General features: G+C 42.6%; 1 protein-coding gene and 1 long non-coding RNA gene across 4 annotated transcripts in view; both read left to right on the forward strand.

The window, feature by feature from the left end:
• Positions 1-15,909, forward strand: part of acox3 (acyl-CoA oxidase 3, pristanoyl) — a 32,116-nt gene extending 16,207 nt beyond the window's left edge. The window contains exons 9-19 of one of the 3 annotated variants that reach the window (XM_080868532.1): positions 149-245; positions 2,697-2,879; positions 5,401-5,520; positions 5,600-5,720; positions 9,834-9,956; positions 10,067-10,180; positions 10,745-10,860; positions 13,309-13,483; positions 13,563-13,630; positions 14,278-14,364; positions 14,558-15,907. In XM_080868532.1, the coding sequence (XP_080724658.1) occupies positions 149-245; positions 2,697-2,879; positions 5,401-5,520; positions 5,600-5,720; positions 9,834-9,956; positions 10,067-10,180; positions 10,745-10,860; positions 13,309-13,483; positions 13,563-13,630; positions 14,278-14,364; positions 14,558-14,677 (1,324 nt within the window). In that variant the 3' untranslated portion in view covers positions 14,678-15,907. Of the gene's footprint in view, positions 1-148; positions 246-2,696; positions 2,880-5,400; positions 5,521-5,599; positions 5,721-9,833; positions 9,957-10,066; positions 10,181-10,744; positions 10,861-13,308; positions 13,484-13,562; positions 13,631-14,277; positions 14,365-14,557 lie in introns of all 3 variants that reach the window. The other 2 variants (XM_080868534.1, XM_080868533.1) reach the window with 2 other exon arrangements.
• A 1,605-nt stretch (positions 15,910-17,514) lies between these two features.
• On the forward strand, positions 17,515-19,695 carry LOC308412331. The gene is made up of 5 exons (XR_013974564.1): positions 17,515-18,699; positions 18,795-18,888; positions 18,985-19,047; positions 19,160-19,211; positions 19,328-19,695. It is a non-coding gene; the product is annotated as an uncharacterized lncRNA (long non-coding RNA).
• Positions 19,696-24,271: the final 4,576 nt, after the last annotated feature.

The following is a 24,271-nucleotide window of genomic DNA, read 5'->3' on the forward strand; positions in this document are numbered from 1 at the left end:
AAAGATGATGATGATGATGACAACAACAAATATCTGCCTGACCTGCCTGCACACCAGAAACAAAGAAACATTAGGATCCACTGAATGGCTCGCTCTTTGATGTGTAACAATTCTTTTCTGTAACATTTACGTCTTTCTCTCACAACAGGTTTGTGATGTTCCACAATGTGAGAATCCCACGCGAGAACCTGCTGAATAAGACCGGAGATCTGACTCCTGATGGTCGCTACGTGACACCATTTAAGGTCCGTGCAGATTTCCAGTGGCAGCCAAAGAAGGCACTTCAAACTCAACAGCCTGATTTCCTGTGCCTTAGCTTTTTTAGATATAACCTTTAACCATATTCTAGAGAACAATGGGTTTATTTCAGAGATGCTCTTTCTTTAAAGAACTAATTATTTATAAGTTATTGAAATTATTAGCGGTTAAAAACACTTATCAACAGCAAATGTAGAGATACAGTCACTTAGCTGGCTGCAAGCGGCATTTCTGACAACCGGCGGTTGAAAGCTGCTGGGAGTCCCCCCCCCCCCCCCCACATGTAATGTTGTTCCTTCAGTGTGTTGGTTTCAGACATTATGCAAATGTCCTGTTTATAAGATTGAAAGCTGCAGTCAGCTGAGACTGAAGGAGTCACCTGGATGAGTGACGAAACGTTTCTCCCACAAAACGCTACGAACAGATGAACAGAATCAACTTTTGGAGAATGTTGGGGGCTCTTTATGTTCCTCCCTCGCCTAACCCCACAGCCCCCCACCTGATTCATCTCGCTCCCCGCTTTGTGCCTATTGTGTGAAAGGCAAGCCTGTGACCACTAGAAGTATGAGGAGGTGGATGAAGGAGGGCTTAGCAGAACTACAGGGCTGTTTTGAGGTGATAGGCTGGGCGACACTCTGTGAAAATCATGGTGAGGACATCAATGAGCTTACTGAGTGTATCAACACAAGCTTTTGCACCTAGTCCATTGTCCCAGCTTGGACGGTCCATTGTTACCCAAATAACAAGAGGAGGTGAGAATGGTTCAGGTGTTCTTAAGGGCAAGATAAGAGAGGCTAAGAACAATTACAGAAGAAAGGTGGAGTGGAAAGTCCAGCAGCATGAGAGAGGTGTGGAGTGGCATGTCTGCTGGACCAGACAAGGTAAGTCCCGATGTCCACAAGCCCTGTGCCCCCCCAGCTTTGTGGAGTCTTTCATAAACTGTTCAAGATGAGTCTGAATCTGAGGGTCCCAGTGCTGTGGAAAACATCATGCTTCAATCCTGTACCGAAGACCCCCAGGATTACAGACCTACTAACTTCTTACGTCATGAAGCCCCTGGAACCATCTCCAACCTATTGTCAGGCCACTTATCAGAGGCTCTGGCGGGTGCAGCAAATTTTGAAAGCAGAACTGAGACGGAGAGCCGTAAGCTGCTCCAACTGTGTGTGCCGCCATCGTGGTATATAGTAGAGATGGACCGATCCGATATTACGTACTCAGTGCAGACTGAGTCTAAATCCCTGAAATGTCTCTGTCAACGCATTTCAAGCAGTTTGTCCAAAGTTTGTTCGTTCTGCGCTCCAGATGGGCCGAACGTGTTAACATGTTTAATCGTGATGACTGCGTTTAAGCCGCGTTAACGCTGACAGCGAGGTTTTTTTGTTTTTGGAAACTAGTTCGTCCATGTTTGGACTTCGTCCGTGTTGTAAATGTGCAAATCCGTCTGCGCATAATTACATTGCCCCGCCCATCAAAAAGAATATATCGCCCATGGGCGATTGTTGGATTGACTGTTGGTTGGAAAATTTTTACATATCGCCCGACCCTAGTCTGAATAAACTGTGCAGTCCAGCCACAAATCGAACACTTGTGTCCGACTCGTCTCTGCTGTGCACCCTCATCCAACACCACGCAGTGCAGGGTGCAGGGTATAAGAAGGCTCCTGCAGTGGTTGGGTTACGTTAGCATGGCTAATGCCAGGTGCACAGTATCATCACCAAATACATGCAGATACATGTGGACGGGGCTTTCATCAGTGCTGGTGATTTTAACAAAGCATGGTTAAAGACGGACTCACAGTACGTGGAATGTGCCAACAGAGGAAAAACACATTAGACCAAGTGCCCAGTGCAGTGAACCCAGTGAAGGCTGCCGCCTCTGATGGTATGTGTACTCAAGGCATGTGCTGACCAGCTTATGGGCGCCTTCACAAAGATCTTTAACAGATCCCTAACAAAGCCAACATCCTACCCTGCCTGATTTCTGCAATCAGGCTGTAATAATTCTGCCATCAGCAGACTGTGACACGGTGCTTAAAGGTCGATTCAGTTCAAAGCCTCAGGCCGTCTCCTACAGCAGTGTTTCACTGACCTTAATAATCACCTGAAATGTTTAGAACAGAGCAGCACATATTACTGACATAAATATTCAGGCATGTGTGTATATTTCTGTCAGTACTCTGTGCCTGCCCAGCATTTGAATGGCATGTAGTTGCTGGGACTGCGGGATCGAGAAATGAATGAATTCACATTTAAGTTTTGATTTTGTGTAAGAACATTAGCAGTGCAGTTAAATAATCATTTTATGTTTTCATATTCAGAAACGCAATTCAGCAATCCTGTGAAGGACCACACGGCCATTTTATTAATGACTAATAATAATAATATCTTTGCTATGTTTTAATCAGTCCTCATCAGTGTCTCTTTTGTCTCTTCCAGGACCCTAAAAAGCGTTTTGGGGCATCTCTTGGTGCCTTATCAGGGGGCAGAGTGTATATCACCAGGATGGCTCTTATCAACCTGAAGTTAGCTTTGACAGTGGCAATCCGCTTCTCAGCTGCCAGGAGACAGTTTGGACCCACAGACACAGAGGAAATCCCTGTTTTAGAGTACCAGTTACAGGTAATAATATCAGGTACAGGTAACGTTTAGTGGGTAAAATAAGTTTCACCCAGTTTTCTAACTAAATATATTTGTAAAGGTGTTTTTGACATTTTCACTAGGTGTTGGGAACAACATATTCAATTTACTCAAAAAAATCAAACCATAAATGTCTATGAATTAAGCTACATGTGAAACAGGGGAAAGGTGTTGAACACATGAAGGAAGTGAGGTGCCAAATGCATGGAAAGTTAGGACACTGAAGCCTGACAGCTGCCACCTGTCAGTAATTAGAAGACAGCACTGCCACGATATCAATATTAATACCAGCTGATTCATTCATAAGCAGGTGTCACACAGGAAACCTCTCGATGTTTAACCCCAGGGAGCTTTCTCAACACCTTTGCAACCTTATTGTTGGGAAACGTACTGATGTCAACGAGAATTTCCAAACTGCTGAAGGCTCGAGTGAGCACATAAACCGTCCACGACCAGGTGCAAGATTTCAGACAGAGGGGTGAAATGAAATATGAGAAGAGTTGTCCAAGAGTCAGTGACTACTTGTGGAGAGCTGCAGAAAGACCTGGAATCAGCAGATAGACAGCATGTTAGTAAGCGAGCTGCCTGCTCATGTTTGCCCCTCTGATGCTGGACAGGAGGCCCCGTGTGTTACTGAGGCAGGTTATTGGCCAGCAGATGGATGGGTCCGGTCCCTTCTCAGGATCAGGACTGACCTGGACTGTTAGGGTTTCCAAGTGTGCCTCGTATATTAGCAGCTGATTCATTGGTGCTGCCTGCACTAAGCTAGCCGCATAAAGCGTGAAAGATAACACCAGAGTGTACTAATACTATGTAATCTATAATCCCCAGTTTAGTTTAATAATAATAATATAATAATGATAATGATATGATGATGATGATAATACATTTTATTTGAAAGCACCTTTCAGAACACTCAAGGTCACAGTAGAATAAAAAGCAACATAAAAGCATAAGACATAAACTAATAAAAGAGCAGAGTGGAGAGGTTATGTGGGATAAGCTATTTTGAACAAGTGAGTTTTGAGTTGGGACTTAAAGAGAGAGAAGGAAGAGATATTTTTTAAATCAGGAGGTCGGGAATTCCAGAGTCGTGGAGCAGAGCAGCTGAAAGCCCTGCTCCTCATGGTGGCAAGACGGGGGGAGGGGACGGAGAGTGAAAGGGAAGAAGTAGATCTGAGACAACGAGATGGGGCGGTGATCTTAACCAGATCAGAGATATGGAGGAGAGAGATGATGAATAGCCTTAAATGTGTGCAAGAGTATTTTGAAATTGATGCCATATTTGACCGGGAGCCAGTGAAGCTGCTGCAGGACAGGAGTGATGTGGTGGATAGAAGGGGTCCTGGTGATGATACAGGCAGCAGAGTTCTGGACGCGTTGGAGCTTGTGGATGGATTTTTGAGTAAGACCAAAAAGAAGTGAATTACAATAATCAGTCCAGGAAGTAACAAGGCTGTGGACAAGAATGGCAGCGACGTGGGCGGAGAAAAGGACGGAGACGATTAATGTTGCGCAATTGAAAGTAATCAGACCGAGTAACATTATTAATGTGTGAATTGAAAGAGTACTGTCGAGGATGACACACAAACGTTTCACAGAGGAAGAAACGAAGACCGGCGAGGTATTGATAGTAACAGAGAAGCTGTTGGTTCATGTTGATTTAGTGCCGACCAAGAGGAGCTCGGATTGAAATGTTAAAGTTACACATGCACACAACTGCTCCAACATAACAGTGGTGTGAAAACCTTTAACAGGACCTTAGGTTGATTTTTGCATCCCTGGTTTTATCAGAATGAGGAAGCTGTGCACATTTATGCATGTGAGCACTGTGATTGAAGGACTGCTGACAGTTACTGTTAGAGCCCATCAGACCAGCTTGCCTTTCTGAAGCGACTAAAACGTGGTCGGTTTTACAAAATAATCATTGCTTAGGAGCCATCCATAGATTAGATATTAACCACTGTCAGAGCTGTTTTATTCATTCTTATTTTCAGCGTTAGGTCTGAGCTGTGGTGAGTTTCTGTTTAGATTTAAAGTTACTGTTTGTAGCAGTTACATCACTATTGTGTGCAGCTTTTATTATTGGAATTAAAGTATAATTGAATCATTAAAATATCTTATGCATTATGGAAATGGATGCCAAGTAACAATAAAACAAACGACTGAAGTTGGATGAATTATAAAATCTGGACTGGAAGCTTTGAATCTTTCCTCGGGGACACACCGTCACACTGCTGTTAATGAAGATGTAAAAGCAGTTCAACTACTGAATATCCAGAAATGATAAATCCTCACATAAGGATTCAGATACAGTAACGATTTATGTAATGATCTGTACGCTGACGTAGTGCAGAGTAAATAAGGTTTGTTTTCTTAGTTTCCTGAGTCCATCAGTGTATTGTGGGAATCATGTTTTTTAATATTGAACAGCAACAGTAAGTAAGTGAGTGAGTGTGGCTGTTGTTATTAAATTCCATGTACTTATTGTGTGTTTTCCCAGCAATGGCGTCTGATTCCGTACTTGGCGGCAGCCTATGCTCTTGAAAACTTCACCAAATCCATCTTAATGAACTTTGTTGAGTTTCAGATTGGACAGATGTTGAAAGACAACAGTGACACAGTGAGTAAGCATGCAGCATGTGTGTATTTGAAGTGCTCGGTTTTTGTGAAGTAAAGTTGAATATATCTGTGTTTCTCAGGCAGGGATGGGCAGAGAGATCCATGCAATTGGTTGCTCCAGCAAACCACTGGGATCATGGACTGCTCAAAGAGGCATCCAGGAGTGCCGGGAGGCCTGTGGTGGACACGGATACTTGGCCAGTCAGTCTCTCTCTGTCTCAATATCACTCCTGCACATGCTCGCTTAGGGCTGGCTGTCTCTCAGGAGGACAGGCAGGTCATCTACTAATCAGAACATTGGTTTGATCCAAGTCTGCATGTCAGCTATTGTCCAATATATTAATGTTGATCTTAAAATAATCTGCAAAGCCCTCTCAAAAAAGATTAGAGAAGATAACGCACAGTGCATCCTGACCAAACCAGTGCCATAAAAGGGAGGCACTCATCCAAAAATACAGAATCTTTTCACTTTAGGCAGCATGTTTCTGGTCCCAGTCATATAAAGGACACACACTGGTCCTTGTTCTCTCCTTGGATTTAACTATAATTGCTGTTTGTGTGGAGGCTTTCCATGTGAGTGACCACAGCTGCATATTTTTTATTTTGTCATTTTATTCCAAGACGAATTATAAACCAGGATGCTGCTGAAAGGTTCTCTGCCATGTTTGATGCTGATTTAAACTTGTGATGTGGACTCAAATGTTTCATCTTTCTGCAGTCAGTGTAACTATTTTAGACAAAGTGGCACCTCTGGAAAAATCTACTATCCTATGTTTAAATGTTTGTCTTTGGATGAATGAAAATATTAATAATTTGATTATTGCTCCCAATCATATGATTTCAGTATTAGACAGCATATCAGTTTCTTAGACTCTTCTGTTAAATCGAACCTCAGAAACCTCAGTGTCATATTCAACAGTTCAATAGAGCATCACTCCAAACGGCTGGTTCAGAGCCGTTTTTATCATCTAAAGCAGGAGTGTCGGACTCCAGGCCTCGAGGGCCGGTGTCCTGCAGGTTTAAGTTGTCCTTGATCCAACACAGCTGATTTAAACGGTAAATGGCCTCCTCAAGATTTCTTGAAGTTCTCCAGAGGCCTGGTAATGAACAAATCCTCTGATTCAGGTGTGTTGACCCAGGGTGAGATCTGAAACCTGCAGGACACCGGCCCTCGAGGCCTGGAGTTCGAGACCCCTGATCTAAGGATCTTGAGATGATTCTTCATGCTTTTATTTCGTCCTGTTGGGATTATTGTAAAAGTCTCTTTACTTGTTTCTTTAGACTGTGCAGAATGCTGCAGCAAGACTTTTAACTGGCACAAACAGAAGGTCACATATCGCTCCAGTTTTAGCTTCTCTTCATTGGTTGCCAGTAAAGTTAAAGTTTGGTTCAGGAAGCCTCTCTCTCTGTACACGTCACCGAGCCTGGATCAGCAAACGGCACCAGACCATCACACTTCCTCCTCCACGTTTGACAGTTGATGCCACACACTGTGGAGCTTTCACCTACTCGACGGTGTATAAAGATCCTGCGTGACGAACCGAAGATTTCAAATGTTGATCCATCAGTCCATAACACCTTCTTTCTGTCTTCAGTAGTCCAATGGTAGCATTTCATGGCCCAGACAAGCCTCAGTCTTAGTCTGACGTCTGGCTTTCTTTCTGCAGCTCGTCCTGTTAAACCTGCAGCTCGAAGTCTTCTCTTCACAGCTGAAGCTGAGACTTGCTCGCTACGACCACTATTACGCTTGAAGCTGTTGATCTGTGAGCCGCCATCACACAAGCTGTTAACTCTCAGAAACTTGTCCTCTGATTCAGCTGTGTCTGCCAGACCTCTTCCTGTCACAGTTCCTGAGTGCCTTTGATGGTGAAGGAATCGATTCACTGACTTTCTTTGAAATGTTTCTGTAGGAAAGACCTATACAGTGGGGCAAAAAAGTATTTAGTCAGCCACCGATTGTGCAAGTTCCCCCACCTAAAATGATGACAGAGGTCAGTAATTTGCACCAGAGGTACACTTCAACTGTGAGAGACAGAATGTGAAAAAAAAATCCATGAATCCACATGGTAGGATTTGTAAAGAATTTATTCGTAAATTAGGGTGGAAAATAAGTATTTGGTCACCTCAAACAAGGAAAATCTCTGGCTCTCACAGACCTGTAACGTCTTCTGTAAGAAGCTTTTCTGTCCCCCACTCGTTACCTGTATGAATGGCACCTGTTTGAACTCATCATCTGTATAAAAGACACCTGTCCACAGCCTCAAACAGTATGACTCTAAACTCCGCCATGGCCAAGACCAAAGAGCTTTCGAAGGACACCAGGAAAAGTATTGTAGACCTGCACCAGACTGGGAAGAGTGAATCTACAATAGGCAAGCAGCTTGGTGTGAAAAAAATCAACTGTGGGAGCAATCATCAGAAAATGGAAGACATACAAGACCACTGATAATCTCCCTCGATCTGGGGCTCCACGCAAGATCTCATCCCGTGGGGTCAAAATGATCATGAGAACGGTGAGCAAAGATCCCAGAACCACACGGGGGGACCTGGTGAATGACCTGCAGAGAGCTGGGACCAAAGTAACAAAGGTCACCATCAGTAACACACTACAACGGCAGGGAATCAAATCCTGCAGTGCCAGACGTGTTCCGCTGCTGAAGCCAGTGCATGTCCAGGCCCGTCTGAAGTTTGCCAGAGAGCACATGGATGATACAGCAGAGGATTGGGAGAATGTCATGTGGTCAGATGAAACCAAAGTAGAACTTTTTGGTATAAACTCAACTCGTCGTGTTTGGAGGAAGAAGAATACTGAGTTGCATCCCAAGAACACCATACCTACTGTGAAGCATGGGGGTGGAAACATCATGCTATGGGGCTGTTTTTCTGCCAAGGGGACAGGACGACTGATCCGTGTTAAGGACAGAATGAATGGGGCCATGTATCGTGAGATTTTGAGCCAAAACCTCCTTCCATCAGTGAGAACTTTGAAGATGAAACGAGGCTGGGTCTTCCAACATGACAATGATCCAAAACACACCGTCCGGGCAACAAAGGAGTGGCTCCGTAAGAAGCATTTGAAAGTCCTGGAGTGGCCTAGCCAGTCTCCAGACCTCAACCCCATAGAAAATCTGTGGAAAGTCCGTGTTGCTCGGCGACAGCCCCAAAACATCACTGCTCTCGAGAAGATCTGCATGGAGGAATGGGCCAAAATACCAGCTACTGTGTGTGCAAACCTGGTAAAGACCTATAGTAAACGTTTGACCTCTGTTATTGCCAACAAAGGTTATGTTACAAAGTATTGAGTTGTATTTTTGTTATTGACCAAATACTTATTTTCCACCCTGATTTACGAATAAATTCTTTACAAATCCTACCATGTGGATTCATGGATTTTTCTTTTCACATTCTGTCTCTCACAGTTGAAGTGTACCTCTGGTGCAAATTACTGACCTCTGTCATCATTTTAGGTGGGGGAACTTGCACAATCGGTGGCTGACTAAATACTTTTTTGCCCCACTGTATTTTTAAGTGTCATGATGGTCTGTCTCTCTTCCACTGTTAACTGGCTTTTTCTCACCATTTTTGTAGCAACATTGTTCTCTCTGGTGAACCTCCTTGGCTGGTCAAGGCTGTGAGTCGTTGCTTGGCAGTTTCCAAGGCCTCGGAAATGGACAGCTTGCTGTACTTGTTAGGCACCTTCTTTGTTGCACCTTTCTGGGGCTCCGATAGTTTGCTAACTTCCCTCTGTGCTACCTTGATCTTAGCCTCTAGTCTCCTTCTCTATGGAGGGTACTGCTCTTTGTGACTGTTGAGCTTGTAGCCAAGCATCTCACTGATCACTGCTGCTGTGGTGTAGATCGGTAATGGTTGCAGTAGGTATCGAGAGAGAGCTAAATCACATCACATCAATCTTTGGTGGGACCATCCTTTGCCTTCTTCTATGTCCACACACAGTTTTTAAAGGAACTCTGCTGGTAGGTCGTTCCAAACATCTCAGAGAACTAAGCACAGGTCTTCTGTGGATGTCGGCGTCCTCACATCCTTCTGTCTGTAAGCCCAGACACACTCGATGATGTTGAGATCAGGGCTCTGTGGGGGCCGGACCATCCAGTACTTCTTGTTCTTCTTCACGCTGAAGATAGCTCTCCATGACCGCCTGTGTGTTTGGGCTTGTTGTCCTGCTGCAGAATACATTTGGGGCCAATAAACCATCATTTCTTCTGAAAGCTTTCTTTGTTTGCAGCATTTTTCACACCTGCCTAACACTTGTGCACAGTACTGTGTGTATACGTCAGTGTTTCCTTTTTTAATCAGTGAATCGGTTGGGTGACCTGCGTGATGACAATGACCCAAACTGCACATATGAAGGAGACAACAACGTACTGCTGCAACAGACCAGCAGCTATTTGCTCTCCTGGCTCCATGCAAAACAGCGTGGTCAGTCCTCTGTTCACCAGCAGATTATAAATACCTGCAGTAAAGGTCAATAGATGGGCTGGGTCAGTCACTAAAGCTTCTCTCTTTGGTGTTTGGTTATGGGGGGTCAGATGGTGTGCGGATTGAGTCTCCCTTTCACACCGTGGATTTTCTGGAGGAGTCTCAGGAGATCCTCAAAAGCAGGTTCACTGCACTCACAGTGGACGACTGTGTGGATTCTGCAGGTACGTTACTTTCTGCTACAGCTTCAAATCAACTTTTACATGAGATGGTGGAATTTCTTCCTTTCAGATCCTCTTATATACTAAACCTTTTAAAACAGAGCGAGATTTGCAAATGAGGTAAATGTGTAATTTTCAATATGTTCCACAAACAAGAGTGTAGTGAACTTTAGTCACGTAGCCCTGATATTCATATATTCATTTCCCTGCTGACCCAGTAAGAAACAGGCTCCCTCCTCAGGATCTGGGGTCAGTTCTCAGCCCTCTGCTGTGGGTCTGAGAGGACCCCACACTGCACGCTGGTGCTAACCCAACACCATCGATGTGATTACAAAGGAGGGGAGGTGGGGAACATTTAAGAAAAAAGGAACATAAATAAAAAGGGGAACTGATAGAGCCGCATGTGTCTGCTTCTCTGCACTGTAAGCTGCCTGATTGTGATTTATAATAGTTGGCCATAAACATGTAAATGTATCTGCCTTTCTGCTGTGACTGGTTCAGCTTGACTACAGACTATATTACTGAAACCTTTCCAGTGTAGCTAACATCCTCCCCCTTGTCTGTCAGTGCCTTTGGCAGCCTATAAGTGGCTTGTGTGTTTCCTGCTGGAGGAGAGTCAGAAGAAGCTGGAACAAGAGCGAGCGTCGGGCAACGATGACTTTGAAGCCCGTAACAACTGCCAAGTAAGACCAACGACTGTGTGCAGACACACACATACATCCAAACATCTGATTCTGGTGGCATTCAGCATCATATGCAGCTTCACTGGCCGAAGTTTGGACAGAAACTTGATGCTTTTTATCCAAATCAGACTGAGCTAAAGGTCGTTTGATTTGGATTCATCGATCTGAGATGAACTTACTCCAGACTGGCATGAACCCAGTATTTGAGATGACCTGTTACTGACACAGCCTGTGCTGCTGTCAGTGATGGACCTTGCAACTTGATTGCCTTTTTTTCTTAGTCAGCAGGAAGCTTTTATGGTCTGGGGAAAAGAGTATGAACACTATGAAATGTTCTGCCTCTAAGACTCTAAGATTTGTCTGTCCACTCCAACCTTATATCGTCTACTCAGGATGTAAATCATAGTAAACAGATCAGGTCAGAAATATTCATAGCAGGCTGTGCAGCACCATGATGCAGACATTAGCCTGTATCTGCAGTACTGTATATACTGCACCAAAAGTTACAGAAACCAAACGGCTTCCCTGATTCCTCGATCCATGGATCAGTCAGTAGTGAAGCAGTCGGTGTACTTGATAATATCTGAAATGTGACATTTGGGGAATACAGTGTCAACATCTCTTTCCACAATGAATGTCTTTGTTTCTCTGGACAGTCCACATGCACAGAACACAATATATACACTGTCAACAGAAACCTGATGAAATGCCACCCACTTTGTGCAGAAGAACATACTTCTGTCTGCAGTCAGCACAGTTTCCTCCACTAGCTGTTGCTTCTGTCATGTGACCTGGGGTAGAAGGAGACTGAGTCCTAATAAAGACAACAGAGCTTTTCTCTGTCCTAATATCCATCCGTCTCCTCCAATTATCCTCATCAGGGTGGTGGGGGGGTGGAGCCTATCCAAGCTGCCACAGGGAGAGAGGCGGGGTACACCCCAGACAGGTTGCCAGTCCATCGCAGGGCTAGCATATTTCCTAATGATAAAGCGTTTTTGTTCTTAGTCAAATATAAATCAAAATATAAGTTTGATCAGTATATAAATAAGAAATGTAGTTTGAAATATCTGTTCTAATGCTTGAGTTCTGTGTGTGTCACATATTAAATACATAAATAAATACAAATAAATATGTCTACGTTTACCAGTACAATGAATCAGAAATTACAATACCAGTGATTCTAATAACAGAGCTGAGTACCCTGTGTCTGACTTTCAGAGAAGTTTATTTTAGGCAACAAGAACGTGCCTGAAATAAACAAATAAATACTAAATAACTAACCTAACAGAGTTTTAAAAGTAAAAGAAAGTCTTACTCTGTATTTGAGTTGATGTTCATGTTACAGAAATGTTCATGTGAAATTACACAGATCTAATTAGAATAAACTGAGTGAAACATGAAGCCAAATGTGACTGAATGTTTCAGTGTGATGTGAACTTGGGAAAAGCAAAGAAACTGTAATGAAGTGATTTTAAAGTTTAAACTCAGAGTCAGAGAGAAGTAGAATAAAAGTGGGTGGACACTGATGGTTACATGGTTGGATGGTCAACATGCAAAGATGTGACGCTCAGTAGGAGAGAGGGGGGAGAAAGGGTGAGCAGGTACCAAAGTGGGGTGTAAAATAGATTTGAGCTTCTTCCCTTTTATCTTCTGTCAGATGAGCAGTTCAGAAGATCTCAGACGGTCACAGCTGAACATTGCAGCAGTAGAGGGGGAGCTGCAGTCCGACCTGTGACGTGATTTTCTAATTTGTGGCTTTTTGTCTGCTCATTTGTTCTGTGCTAAAAGCTTAATTCAGAAGGATTTTGATTTGCATCATACGTCCAGGAGCTCGGCCTGGAATAACAGGATCGTTCTGTGCTCATCCCTTCTCCAACCTCTTGTTACCAAACATAACAGAGTCAGCATGAGCTCAGAGCAGATTGGTCAGTATAGTATAATAAGTTTAGTTCAGGTGATTTGATTGTTATTTTGTTAGTGCTAAGTTGCTTCAAATAGTGAACATTCACTTTTTCATCTTTGGTGAAACGTAGAAGTCTGAATATTATTCTTTAGTGGGACAAATGCAGGTAAAAAATAATCCTTCCTTGCTGTTCAGGCTACTAAAATCATCCCAGAAATAACAAGTGGGCAGCAACCGCTAACAGATGGGACTGATAGCATCTGATTTAGGCTGGTCAGGTTTCTTCATACCAGGGTGAGCAGGTATGTAAGGCCCCTTACCCACACTGGCTCCAGTTAAACTCTGCTTTATCTACTGGGTGAGACTCAGAGGATCAGAGGTTTAGACTTTTTAAAAAGCCAGAATCAGCTTCCTGTAGAGGAGTTTTGTGGGCCTGCGGATGTGCACGTGTTCTGGACGTGTCAGTGGTTGGATTACAAATAGGCTGTTTCTGTGTTTTTATGTCTTCAGTGTACTTAAATGTAAAAGTCTGTGTATGTGTACAGGTTTACTACTGCAGGTCACTGGCCTTGGCCTACATTGAGCACACCTGCCTGCAGAGATTTCATGAGCTGACCACTAATCAGGACACACCAGCTGGTCTCAGACCAGTATTAAGGAAACTTTGTGCCTTGTATGGGCTGTGGAGCCTCAGCAGCCACATGGCGACACTGTACCAGGGTATGTAGTGGGCTCGATGCTGTATACACGGAGAAATCTTCATCGTAGTGATGTGGTAACACAGTGTTGTTGTTTCTAGGTAATTACTGGAGTGGACGTAAGCCTGCTGAGTTGGTCCAGATGGCAATCCTCACTCTCTGCTCCCAGGTACACGAGAAAGAGGCCGGATCTGTTTATGGCAGATATACAGGAATTTGCTCAAGTATACAGAAATGCATATACATTCCTATGTATAGGGCACAGCTCCACTTATTATCAAAGCAATTACAAATGCGGTTGCTGTAATAAGCACACGTGTGCATTTCGTACTGTCGTGTTTTTGTTCTTTATTCAGCTGTTTGTATTTATGAGTTAAGAGATGAGGAATAAAAACACATGAGTGGCTCCTTTGACAGAGTAAAGCAGATAATCTTACACATTCATCTTAAACTTGACATTTGACTATTTTGGTACCATGAAAGTCAAAACTCTGGTATGCTTCAGGGCGTGTCCACATTTTGATTAACGTGTCCACCGGAGAAGGCCGTATCCTGGGTCTCAGTCAGATTTGTGATTCACAACATTTGATTTCTAAACACAAAGACAGCAAAAAATCTCAAAGCTTCAGAATCTGTCGGTGACCTCAAAGCGACTCCATCCATCGTTTGGACCATGTAGTTATGCACTGACTCGTATGGTCTAACAGTGCCTTACTTGTGCTCTCCTGTACTTTGGGAATGTCTTCATGGAACAGAAGGACATTGAAGAAATGATGGCTTGGCCTGACTGTAAAATCTGCTCTGTCTCTCTCACAGCTAAAGGATGATGCAGTAGCCTTAGTGGATGTCCTGGCACCCACCGATTTCATCCTCAACTCACCTATTGGCTGCGCTGATGGACAGGTAAACACATACAAACACAGAAAATCCAGCTGTATCGTAAAAACGTTGCTGTCCGTCAAATTTCAAGGACATTGAAACATTTCCCTTTTATTTACATTTGGCTACATCACAACACAAGTAATCTCAGATAATAAGCGTGAGAATCCGTGTTAAATACGTGAAGAAACACTTTTCCTTTGTCCTCTTCCTGCAGATTTACAACCACCTGTGGTCCACAGTAATGCAGGGCAGCAAAGTGCTGGAACGTCCATCCTGGTGGAAGGAGTTCTGCTCAGACAAACCTGTGCTTGGATCTCTGCGGCCTAAACTCTAAAACCCAGTCGTGCTCTGCAAAGGATCTCTGCGTGTCTGTGCAGTGCCTGAATTTGCTTGGGCTCAAATTCCAACAATGTTAGGAAATGTTGAACAAGTCCATTAAAAACTTTACAAACTCAAGATTTCAACAAGCTTTCATGAATCCTCTGCTCCATACACCGACATTTTCATTATCATTTAGTTGCACACGAGTGCTTAAACTTTAAGAAAACTGTGTGCTACTCAACAATAATTCAAATTAGTTGCAGCCCTAAGACCTCGAGCATTTCTGGTAACATCATTGTTGGTTGATAGCTGGTGTATTTTTATAGTTTAACCGTCTCTGCGTCCAGTTTTTCTAACTTCACACCAGAAATGTCGATATGCTGTTTTTTTCATCACATTTGTAGATCTACACATAGACTTGTGTATCACTATAACTAGATATAGAAAGATGCATTACACAGTATATACATGTGTGTATATCATCAAATAAAATGTGGCGTATCTTCTGTACGAAAACATCCCTTTTCACCCTTTGCTCATATAAATTTTACCCAATAAGAAGCTTTTATTTTTTTTAAAATACAGTTTTTAAATGACAATTTAATTAAGAAAAAAACAAACAAACCCTGAAGCCTGATTGGTTTTGTCACTTCATGCAGCAAGAACATGAGTTTTGCTCTCTAACAAAGAGAAGAATGTTGGGCCATCAGTTCATGCTCTGAGGCTCAGGAGCTCTGAGGAGCAAGGTACCGTCCCTACACACTGCTCCCCGGGCGCCCAATGGCTGCCCACTGCTTCACTGAGTGAATGGGTTAAATGCAGAGAGCAATTTCCCCACGGGGCTCAATAAAGTACAATAAAGTACACACAAAAGTTCCTCCACAGTAAGGTGAAAGACTCACAGCCATTGACTGGCATTCTTACTGCACAAACAGTTACCTGGTTTAGGGGGCAATTATTTTTTTTTTTTCACAGGCTTAGGTAAGTTCAGCTTTTTCCCCTTAATAAATGCAATTAATTAACAGCTGCATTTTCTTGGATCTTTACTGTCTAATATTAAAATGTATTTGATCTGGAACATCTTAAGTGTGACAAATATGCAAAATATAGTATAAATATATATACATTTATATAAATATATAAAGAAGAGCAAATACTTTCATAGCACTGTGTTAAAAAAGAAAAATGCTGTTTCTGTGCTGTGCTGAGCTCTGAAACCTGACTGAAACTCTTCAAATAAACCATTCCTCTGCAGATGATCTGTTAGCTGTTTGACAACTACTCTTTCAAGGATTTTTGATATGAAAGGAAGGTTGGAGATTGGCCTATAATTAGCTAAGACTGCTGGGTCTAGAGATGGCTTTTTGAGTAAAGGTTTAACTACAGCCAGCTTGAAGGCCTGTGGTACATAGCCGATTATTAGAGATAGGTTGATCATATTTAAGATCGAAGAATTAATTAATGGCAGGACTTCTTTGAGCAGTTTTGTAGGAATGGGGTCTAAAAGACACGTTGATGGTTTGGAGGAAGTAATTATTGAAGTTAACTCAGAAAGATCAATTGGAGAAAAAGAGTCTAACTTAACATCAATGGTGCTGAAAGGAGCCAGCTGAGGTGGTTCGGGCATCTGACAAGGATGCCCCCTGGGCGCCTCCTGGGTGAGGTGTTTCAGGCATGTCCCACCGGGAGGAGGCCCCGGGGCAGACCCAGGACACGCTGGAGAGATTATATCTCTCGGCTGGCCTGGGAACGCCTTGGTGTTCCCCCGGATAAGCTGGAGGAGGTGGCTGGGGAGAGGGAGATCTGGGCCTCTTTGCTTAGGCTGCTGCCCACGCGACCCGGCCCCGGATAAAGCGGATGAAGATGGATGGATACTAAAAGTAGCTGTAGATTGAGTAATTTTTTTCTCTAATGGTTCAAATTTGATTTGTTTGTTGCTGAGTAGCTGTTAATCTTTGGGCATTAAATGTCGTTGCTTTGTCCTTGGCTGCTGGTAAGTAAGGGATTCTTAGGTTCTTGATCCTTCCATCACAAATAGATGCTCTGAGACACGAACCCCTTTCACTAGTAGCTTCTACTAGCCACCAGCTATAACAACTGCTTTAATAGTAGTTAAAGCTAAAATTAAGCATTAGATACTGTTACAGCCGTTTTTATCTCCAGCTCTTTTCTTTCCTTTTTTACTTTAGCTTCTTTTTCCTGTAAAATTTGCTTTTATTTTAAGGCTCCTGATCTGGCTAACAGTGTCGCTTTCTCCGACTCTGCCTTTAAACCACCAGATGATACACAATGAGACTACACTGTAGCCATTTTAAAACCATGCTTTGATCATAGCAGCATATGTGAGAGTCACCTTTTCATTTCTTTATTCCGCTTCATTAATGCTATTCTCAGTAATGATCGGCCATCTCGTCCAAGTGCAGTCTGCAAAGTCCTGAAAAGAAGCATCCTTGAAACTTTCAAGCAAGGTTGTTTGATCTTTGTTCATTTTTTCTTTAGAAACCTGTTGAAGCATCTCTTTAACACTGTTCACAGAAGTCTCCAACCTGCCGAACTCAACCATCGCTTTGTTTTATCTTGAATGTCATAACCCCAGAACGAGTTGACATAGGATTTTAAAATTCATACCAAAGGTGCAGTTTCTAAAATTCTTGGATAAGTTCACATAATACATGGCACTAGTCCAAGATGGCGGCCAACCAAACCGGTTTGACAACCGGTTTGACCGGTTTCGTGCGTGTGCTCATGCGCGTTCAGGTGTGGTGGGGGTATGGTTGTTCGTGTGGAAATACCACAGGGGATCAGAGGGGTTATATGAGTTTATAGGTTTTTAACGGGGTTTTAATTTAATCAAACCATAGGGTTTTTAATTAAACTATTTTTATCACTTAGGTGTATCGCAACATTCAGTTATGTATGTGTTCTTAAAAGCAATTCTTTGTTTCTTGTTTCATTCTTGGCGGAGTGGAAGCTGTTTTGGTTCACAGTGCGCCTTAACAAAGAGGGGGTGCTCTAGTCAAAAGTGTTGGTAATAGTGTTTTAATCACACTAATTTTCTAAATCTGACAATGTCTCAGCTTGCAGTGAGGCATGCATTTTATTTTATAAATGGCACAAATGGGAATTTCTTCTGAATGGGTAATGTCAGCATGTTCACAAGCGTTTCATTTAATCAAACCCCTAGTTTTAATTTAACTAGTTTTTCTTTCCAGGGTTGATGCGATCATTTTATTTAAAAATCGGGATTTCGGAATGTTGAACTAAGAGTGAGACAAAGCCAGCCAGCTAGTTTTTAACACAGTAAATGTCACAAATAGCATTCAGTCCTTTAGAAAATAAATGCTATAAGCAGCCAGTATCGCTCTTTTCAAACTAATCGTCTTTTAAATACACTCATTTTGTGATTCCGGTGTCACACCTTGCAGCGATGCGAGCATTTTATTTATTTAAAAACGGATCAAACGGGCCATTTCTTCTGTAAGGGGTTTCATGGTTTCAGAGTAGTTTTTAACACAACAGATAGTCGCAAATAACATTCAGCCCTTTAGAAAATAAACGCTACAGTGATACTTCTAAAACCAGTCGCCCAGACCCGCTCCAACTTTTCAACAGCTGGCTAATTGTTTGAATTTGTTCAGGATTGCAAAAGCCCACCGCTGGGTATCACTAGTTGAGAGTACCATGCGAACAAGGGCCCAGCCTATTGTTTAAAGTGGCCGGTATTGGCTCTTTTTGTAATTCCTCGACAAGGTAAATGGGGCAGGTGTAGCTACCAATCGGGTGGCGACCCCGCCTATTGTCTGAAGTATCGGCTCCTTTGTAATTCCTTGAGAAGACAAAAGCCCTGAAGGGTCTCATTTAAATTGATTGGAGACATACCTTTCTTTTTGGAAACACCCACCCTATATAAAAAAAAAACACGCTCAGAGCCCGATACCCTGAGCCATTTACGCCTCAAGATTCGCTGCAGGGCACACCATTTTCTTTGCGATCATCAACACTAACATCGTTCTTTATAACATGGACATGTAAACGGTAAGTAAAACAAAACCTATTATTGTATTTTTAAAAAGTGTTATGTTAACATATTATAGGATATTCAAACTATTTTTTTTTTCCTAAAACAAAAGCTTAATTTTTAGGAGTTCGGGAGAACGGCCCAGGGCCCTTTTCTTTAGAAACGGGCGCTTTTACAGCTGGAACTAGTCCTCTAACAGGCACAAGGTGTGTACAGCATTACTGGGTTTTAAAACGTATGTATGTTTTAAACTAGCGATTGTTTTAAATTATGTAATAACGTTTTTGTTTGATTTGTTCCAGGGTTAACAAACTGAGCAGGAAAACATTCAGACACCGCGACCACAGAGCCCAACCTTACATCAGGTGTGTATACAACGGGATGTATAGTTGTGTATTATTTTTTAAAAAGAAAAAAAAATTAAAAGGGGTTTAAACAATTACAAATGTTCTAAACTGACCGTTTTACACACGCCAGAGAACCGTGTGTGTGGAGGAGCAGGACCATCCCGAATAACGCACACTACAAGGTAAGCATAGGCATATATAAATTAGATAAAAAGAGATAGAGAGGGAGACACGCTTATTCAGTTTGAAATGGGTACATGTATAAAATGTTTTAACACATGTCTATCTATCTTCACAGACTGCAGAACAGCACCCCTCCTCATAATGATCAGGACACCGTACGATTCCAGACGTTTTTGGAATGTTTAAGCAGTATCGACCTCCCAGAACAACAAAAACCTGGAGCTTTGTGCAACAGTGGAGAGTCAGAACCGATCTTCATCAGCGAACCTGCAACACCCCCGAGTGAGTGGCTACCTCGTGATTTCTCTGATGTTTTTGAGTACAGTATATCAGATTTTGATCTAGTTCATATACCCACCACCCCAGAATGTGTCAGAAAGAGCGTTGATTCACACATAGATTTCGAAGAAGGCGGCATAACAGACTCTCAAATATCAGCGGCGTATGATGTTTACATGAAGCTTCCAGATGCTCAGCCTGCTGAACGGAGTCATATAGTTTCAAAAAATGATATCCTATCTTTGATCGATGCTAAACTCAGCCAACATCAAGAAGCAGCACAGGGCGACTTGCATGAAATAGCTGGTGGTCTAACTAGTACCCGGCAGGCAATAAACAGTACCTGGGGTTTATTAGATCTCATTAGTATCCGCTTTTTAAATCGCTGACTTTTAAAATCCACACCATGGACCCACCCCGTAAATTATTCAAACACAATGATGGTACCTCCACTCGAGCTAAATGGTTTGACTTTGAGGCTTATAACCAGTGGGCTGCGCAAATAGTAAACAAATGCCAAGTTTTGCATGCAAGACTTAGTAGTGCAGCAGCATCATCCTCATCTGATACACATCCTCGTCAGACTGTTCCTACGTCTGCTATTGCTGATGGGGCTATTGTTGCTAATAATAGTGATAGTACAGCAGGTGTTGCTCGGGCCGTTGCTGTTACTGATGCTAACCATATAGCTGGTGCTGCTGGTGATTTTGCGTCTGATGCACAATCTAGCCGGGTCACCTCTGCTGCAGCTACTGCAGTTGTTATTGAGCCTGTTACCGCTTCTACTATTACTTCAACCACACATGCGTGTCCGGGCTCCGCTGGTGATGCTGCAACACCACACACACCCTCAATCATTGTAAATTTCTCACAAACAGATACTACTGTAATTGAGCCCGTTGTGCAGTCTGGGTCCGGCAGTCGCTCTCAGTCACACATTAGAGAGATATCTAATTTTAATGCTCGCGAATTGCGTGAACGCCTTGATTTTAGAGGTCTCGATCATCCAGAACAAGTGCCTGCGCGAGTGCTTAGCCAATGAGATAGACAGAGCTGTGGCGGGATCCCAACAGGGCAGTGTTCTAAACGTGGTCCTGCGTGGCCCCTCGCTGGCTTCAGATGTTCAGGCTGTTTTAAACGCTGATGATCGGTATGATCCGGAGCTGTTTCTCGATCAAATTGCACAAGTTATGCAGAGTAATGATGAATCTATCGGTGATGATGAATTAGAGTTTATTGTCACGGTAGCTCAGAACAGTAGTGGTGGGTCTCGCTTAAGACTGGCGCACATACCTTATGATGAGATTCTCTGATGATCCCCTGTGATCATATGAAACATTGCATGCACTGTGGCACCACATATAGAGAATCCAAGAAATTGCCACACAAATGTGCGCAGCCTGGATGCGAGCACTGCCGCGAACCTAAATTAGCAGGAGACTCCGAGCATCAGTGTTTCATACAGCCTGTTGAAAAACAGAAGCCTAACGATAAATACATTTTATATGATTTTGAGACGCGGTACCACAACGGTAAACACGAGGCTAACTTTGTGTGTGCGTCTGATCTGAAGGGCAATAAGTTCAGATTTAATACATTAAAGTGTGTGGAGGCGTTTGTGCAGCATTACAGACGCCCAAGGTTTCGTGGGTACACTTTCATAGCACATAATGCATCTGGCTTTGATAACTACATACTCCTCGAGTACTTTGTCAGACAGAGCATAACACCTAGTGTCATAATGAGCGGCAGCCGTGTGATTTTAATGCATGACAGGGACTATGACCAGCGGTGGATTGATTCGTTCAGCTTTTTGCCCATGGGCCTTGCCAAAATACCCTCTGCTTTAGGTTTTCAAGACCTGCAGAAGAGCCATTTCCCACACAGGTTTAATACGAGGGATAATGAGCGTTATGTGGGCCCGTACCCAGATCCCTCCTTCTACGGCTATGAGCACATGTCTGAAAGCGATAAGGTGCGATTCATGGAATGGTACCAGGTTGCCTCGCAGAATCCCTTTGATTTTCAGGCTGAACTCAGGCGTTACTGTGTTAACGATGTTGATGTCCTGCGTAAAGCATGCAGCATTTATCGTGACACGCTACTGGGTTGTACTCAAGTTGATCCATTCACGTATACCACCCTGGCTGCATTTAGTATGGGTGTGTATAAAACGCTGTTTCTGCCTAGAGACGCGCTCGCTCTCACGGGGCATACGTTGAGCAGAACAAGACGTTTTCTAACGTCACTGTCTGAAGACCGTGGTTTTTTAAAACACACACCAAAAAAGAACACCCCTGGTGGACCGCTGCGACATAGTACACTAAAAAAAAATAAAGAATAAAAAAAAACAAATTAAAGGGGGGTCCTGTAGAGTGGTTGGATTTTTGAATTCAGGTTTTTTTCTTATTGCAGAAATTGTTCTTCTGCTAAAAATATTTGCTGTTTGGTGTTTTTCTACTGTTATGGGTTTTTTTTTCACTTATTGCTGCTAAATTGTTTTGTTTTCTTTTCTTTTATTACTGTTAAATATTTTATGTCTTTTATTACTGGTTAATGTTTGATGTCTTTTATTTATGTTTAAACAAAGTATGTTATGAATCTATATATATATATATATATATATATATATATATATATATATATATATATATATATATATATATATATATATACGAGATTTGATAATAAATACCATTGACTCGATTAAATCATGCTCTCATGTTGTTTTTATTATTATTCTCATTAGTACATATCAGTATCCACATTGCGCACACACACATAATCACTGCATACAGCAACAGGTTGTATGTTGTTGACAAATCGACACACCATAGCATCATTACAAATTAAATTAGACCCATACATGTTAAGCAGGCGGGCATAAGATACACCATTTTGCATATGATATTAAAAAAAATACACAATGTTGACCGCATGTGATGGAGAAGTCCTTCTGCACTTGTTTTCCTGAATATAAAACAGTGGAACAGTTTTTTAGAAGAAACATCTTTATTGCTGGGGGAAACTGTCTAACGAGTGAACAAAACTATCAAAAAAATAACCGCGTCTGTCTCTCGAAATATAAACAGCAAGCCAATGTTCCCCTGGCATCGTAGAAGGGTGGGTGTTTACAATACCCATAGCTGGGAGTCTTTGAAGCCGTTCAGTGGTTAGCTGATCATAGGCTAACACGCCTAGGAAATGTGTGTTTTTATTGATAATGCCGCCGACCACGGCTGATAGTTCTATAGTGTTCATGACCGTTTTTGTCTCAATAGTAGTCCAAGAGCACCTGTCTCATGTTAGATATTTCAATGACTGAATCAAATACAGAATAACACAAGAGGTTCACTGTACGGGGTAGTGGATTTCTGAAACGGGTTTCCAATCTCACGTTCCCAGTTTTAATTAACGACACATTCCCTGAATGTCCTTTGTCAGCTTCCAGATTGAAACAGAATAAAGTGTAGCCGTTACCAAAGTCGTCACGTGTTATGGCCAAGGATCTGTCCTTTAAATGTCTTCCTGTGGTTTGTATCAGCTGGTAAAATTCTCTGATATAGTGTCTGTGAAGGTTCTCAGTCATCCAGGTCATCGTAGTCAAAGGAGCTTGCAAAGAAAAGCGTCTGGACTTCTTTAAGTTACTTGAAGACGTTTCACCTCTCATCCGAGAAGCTTCTTCAGTTCTAAGGTCAAATGGTGGAGAGTCCCAGATATAAACCTAGTGGGAGTGACCCCCCACAGAAGGACAAAAGGACCCCCTGATGATCCTCTAATCGCCTGAGCCAAGGTGTGAAACTGGGTGTGGGTTCCAATCAGCCAGAGTTTCGGGTGGGTTCATTGTGAAACCTGGCCCCACCTTATCATGCGAATTCCTGTGGTCAGATGGCCCAGGATGTGAGTGGGCGTTAAGGCGTCTGGGAAGGGATCTCAAAACTGGATTATAGATGGCAGAGAGTTTGTTAGGTATTTTAGCACTACGGTTAGCATTTACTGGATATTGTTTTATAGTGACATTATGCAGGAAAACTCTGTTATTCAATAAGGCCCATTTGTTTTAGTTATTTTTCTCTTTGACCCAAGAATTGATGTGTGAGAATCACAGGCTGGTACAAGGTTGAAATACCACAGAGATCACTCCCTCAGCTACATTAGTTTCTTAATCTTTTAGACGCCTGTTGAAGGCCAAATGGTTTGTTTCAGATTTCACTAATAAAAGAACTCTTCGTTTTGTGCCTTGAAAATATGTCGCTGAGATAATCACAATTGTAGCTGAACTGTGATAAACTACATAAAGGATGCTTCTTCACCCAAGGGCAGGAAGACGCTCCCTTATCTTGGTCTGTACTGGTTTAAACTGATAATCTGCTGTCTCATGAATTTTACCCTCTATATAAACTGTTGTACTTGTGAATAAAGTTGAGTCAATTTGGGAAGACAATCTAAAGCAGTCTCTGTTTTCCTGTTCTCCCAAGCTGCTCCCGAGCTCGTACTAACACGCTGAATGGCATGCTTGAATATTACTTGAGAATATATTTGACTGTGTTACAGACTAAGGGACATTCTCTGCTGATAGGTGAAGGTACATTCTCTGCTGATAGACGTCCACGCCTCGGAGGAAGTCGATCCACGGATTAGGCCTTGGAAGCCGTTTCCTTCAGAGTTGGTGTCGTAAACCCCCGCCTCTGTTCAAAGATGGTCGCTCACAGTGGACATAGATGGCTTCTTTCACTCCTCTTTCAAACCATCTGTCCTCTCTGTCCAAAATGTGAACATT

Source organism: Rhamphochromis sp. 'chilingali', assembly GCF_963969265.1.
Source record: "Rhamphochromis sp. 'chilingali' genome assembly, chromosome: 1".
NCBI classification, from domain to species: Eukaryota; Metazoa; Chordata; class Actinopteri; order Cichliformes; family Cichlidae; genus Rhamphochromis; species Rhamphochromis sp. 'chilingali'.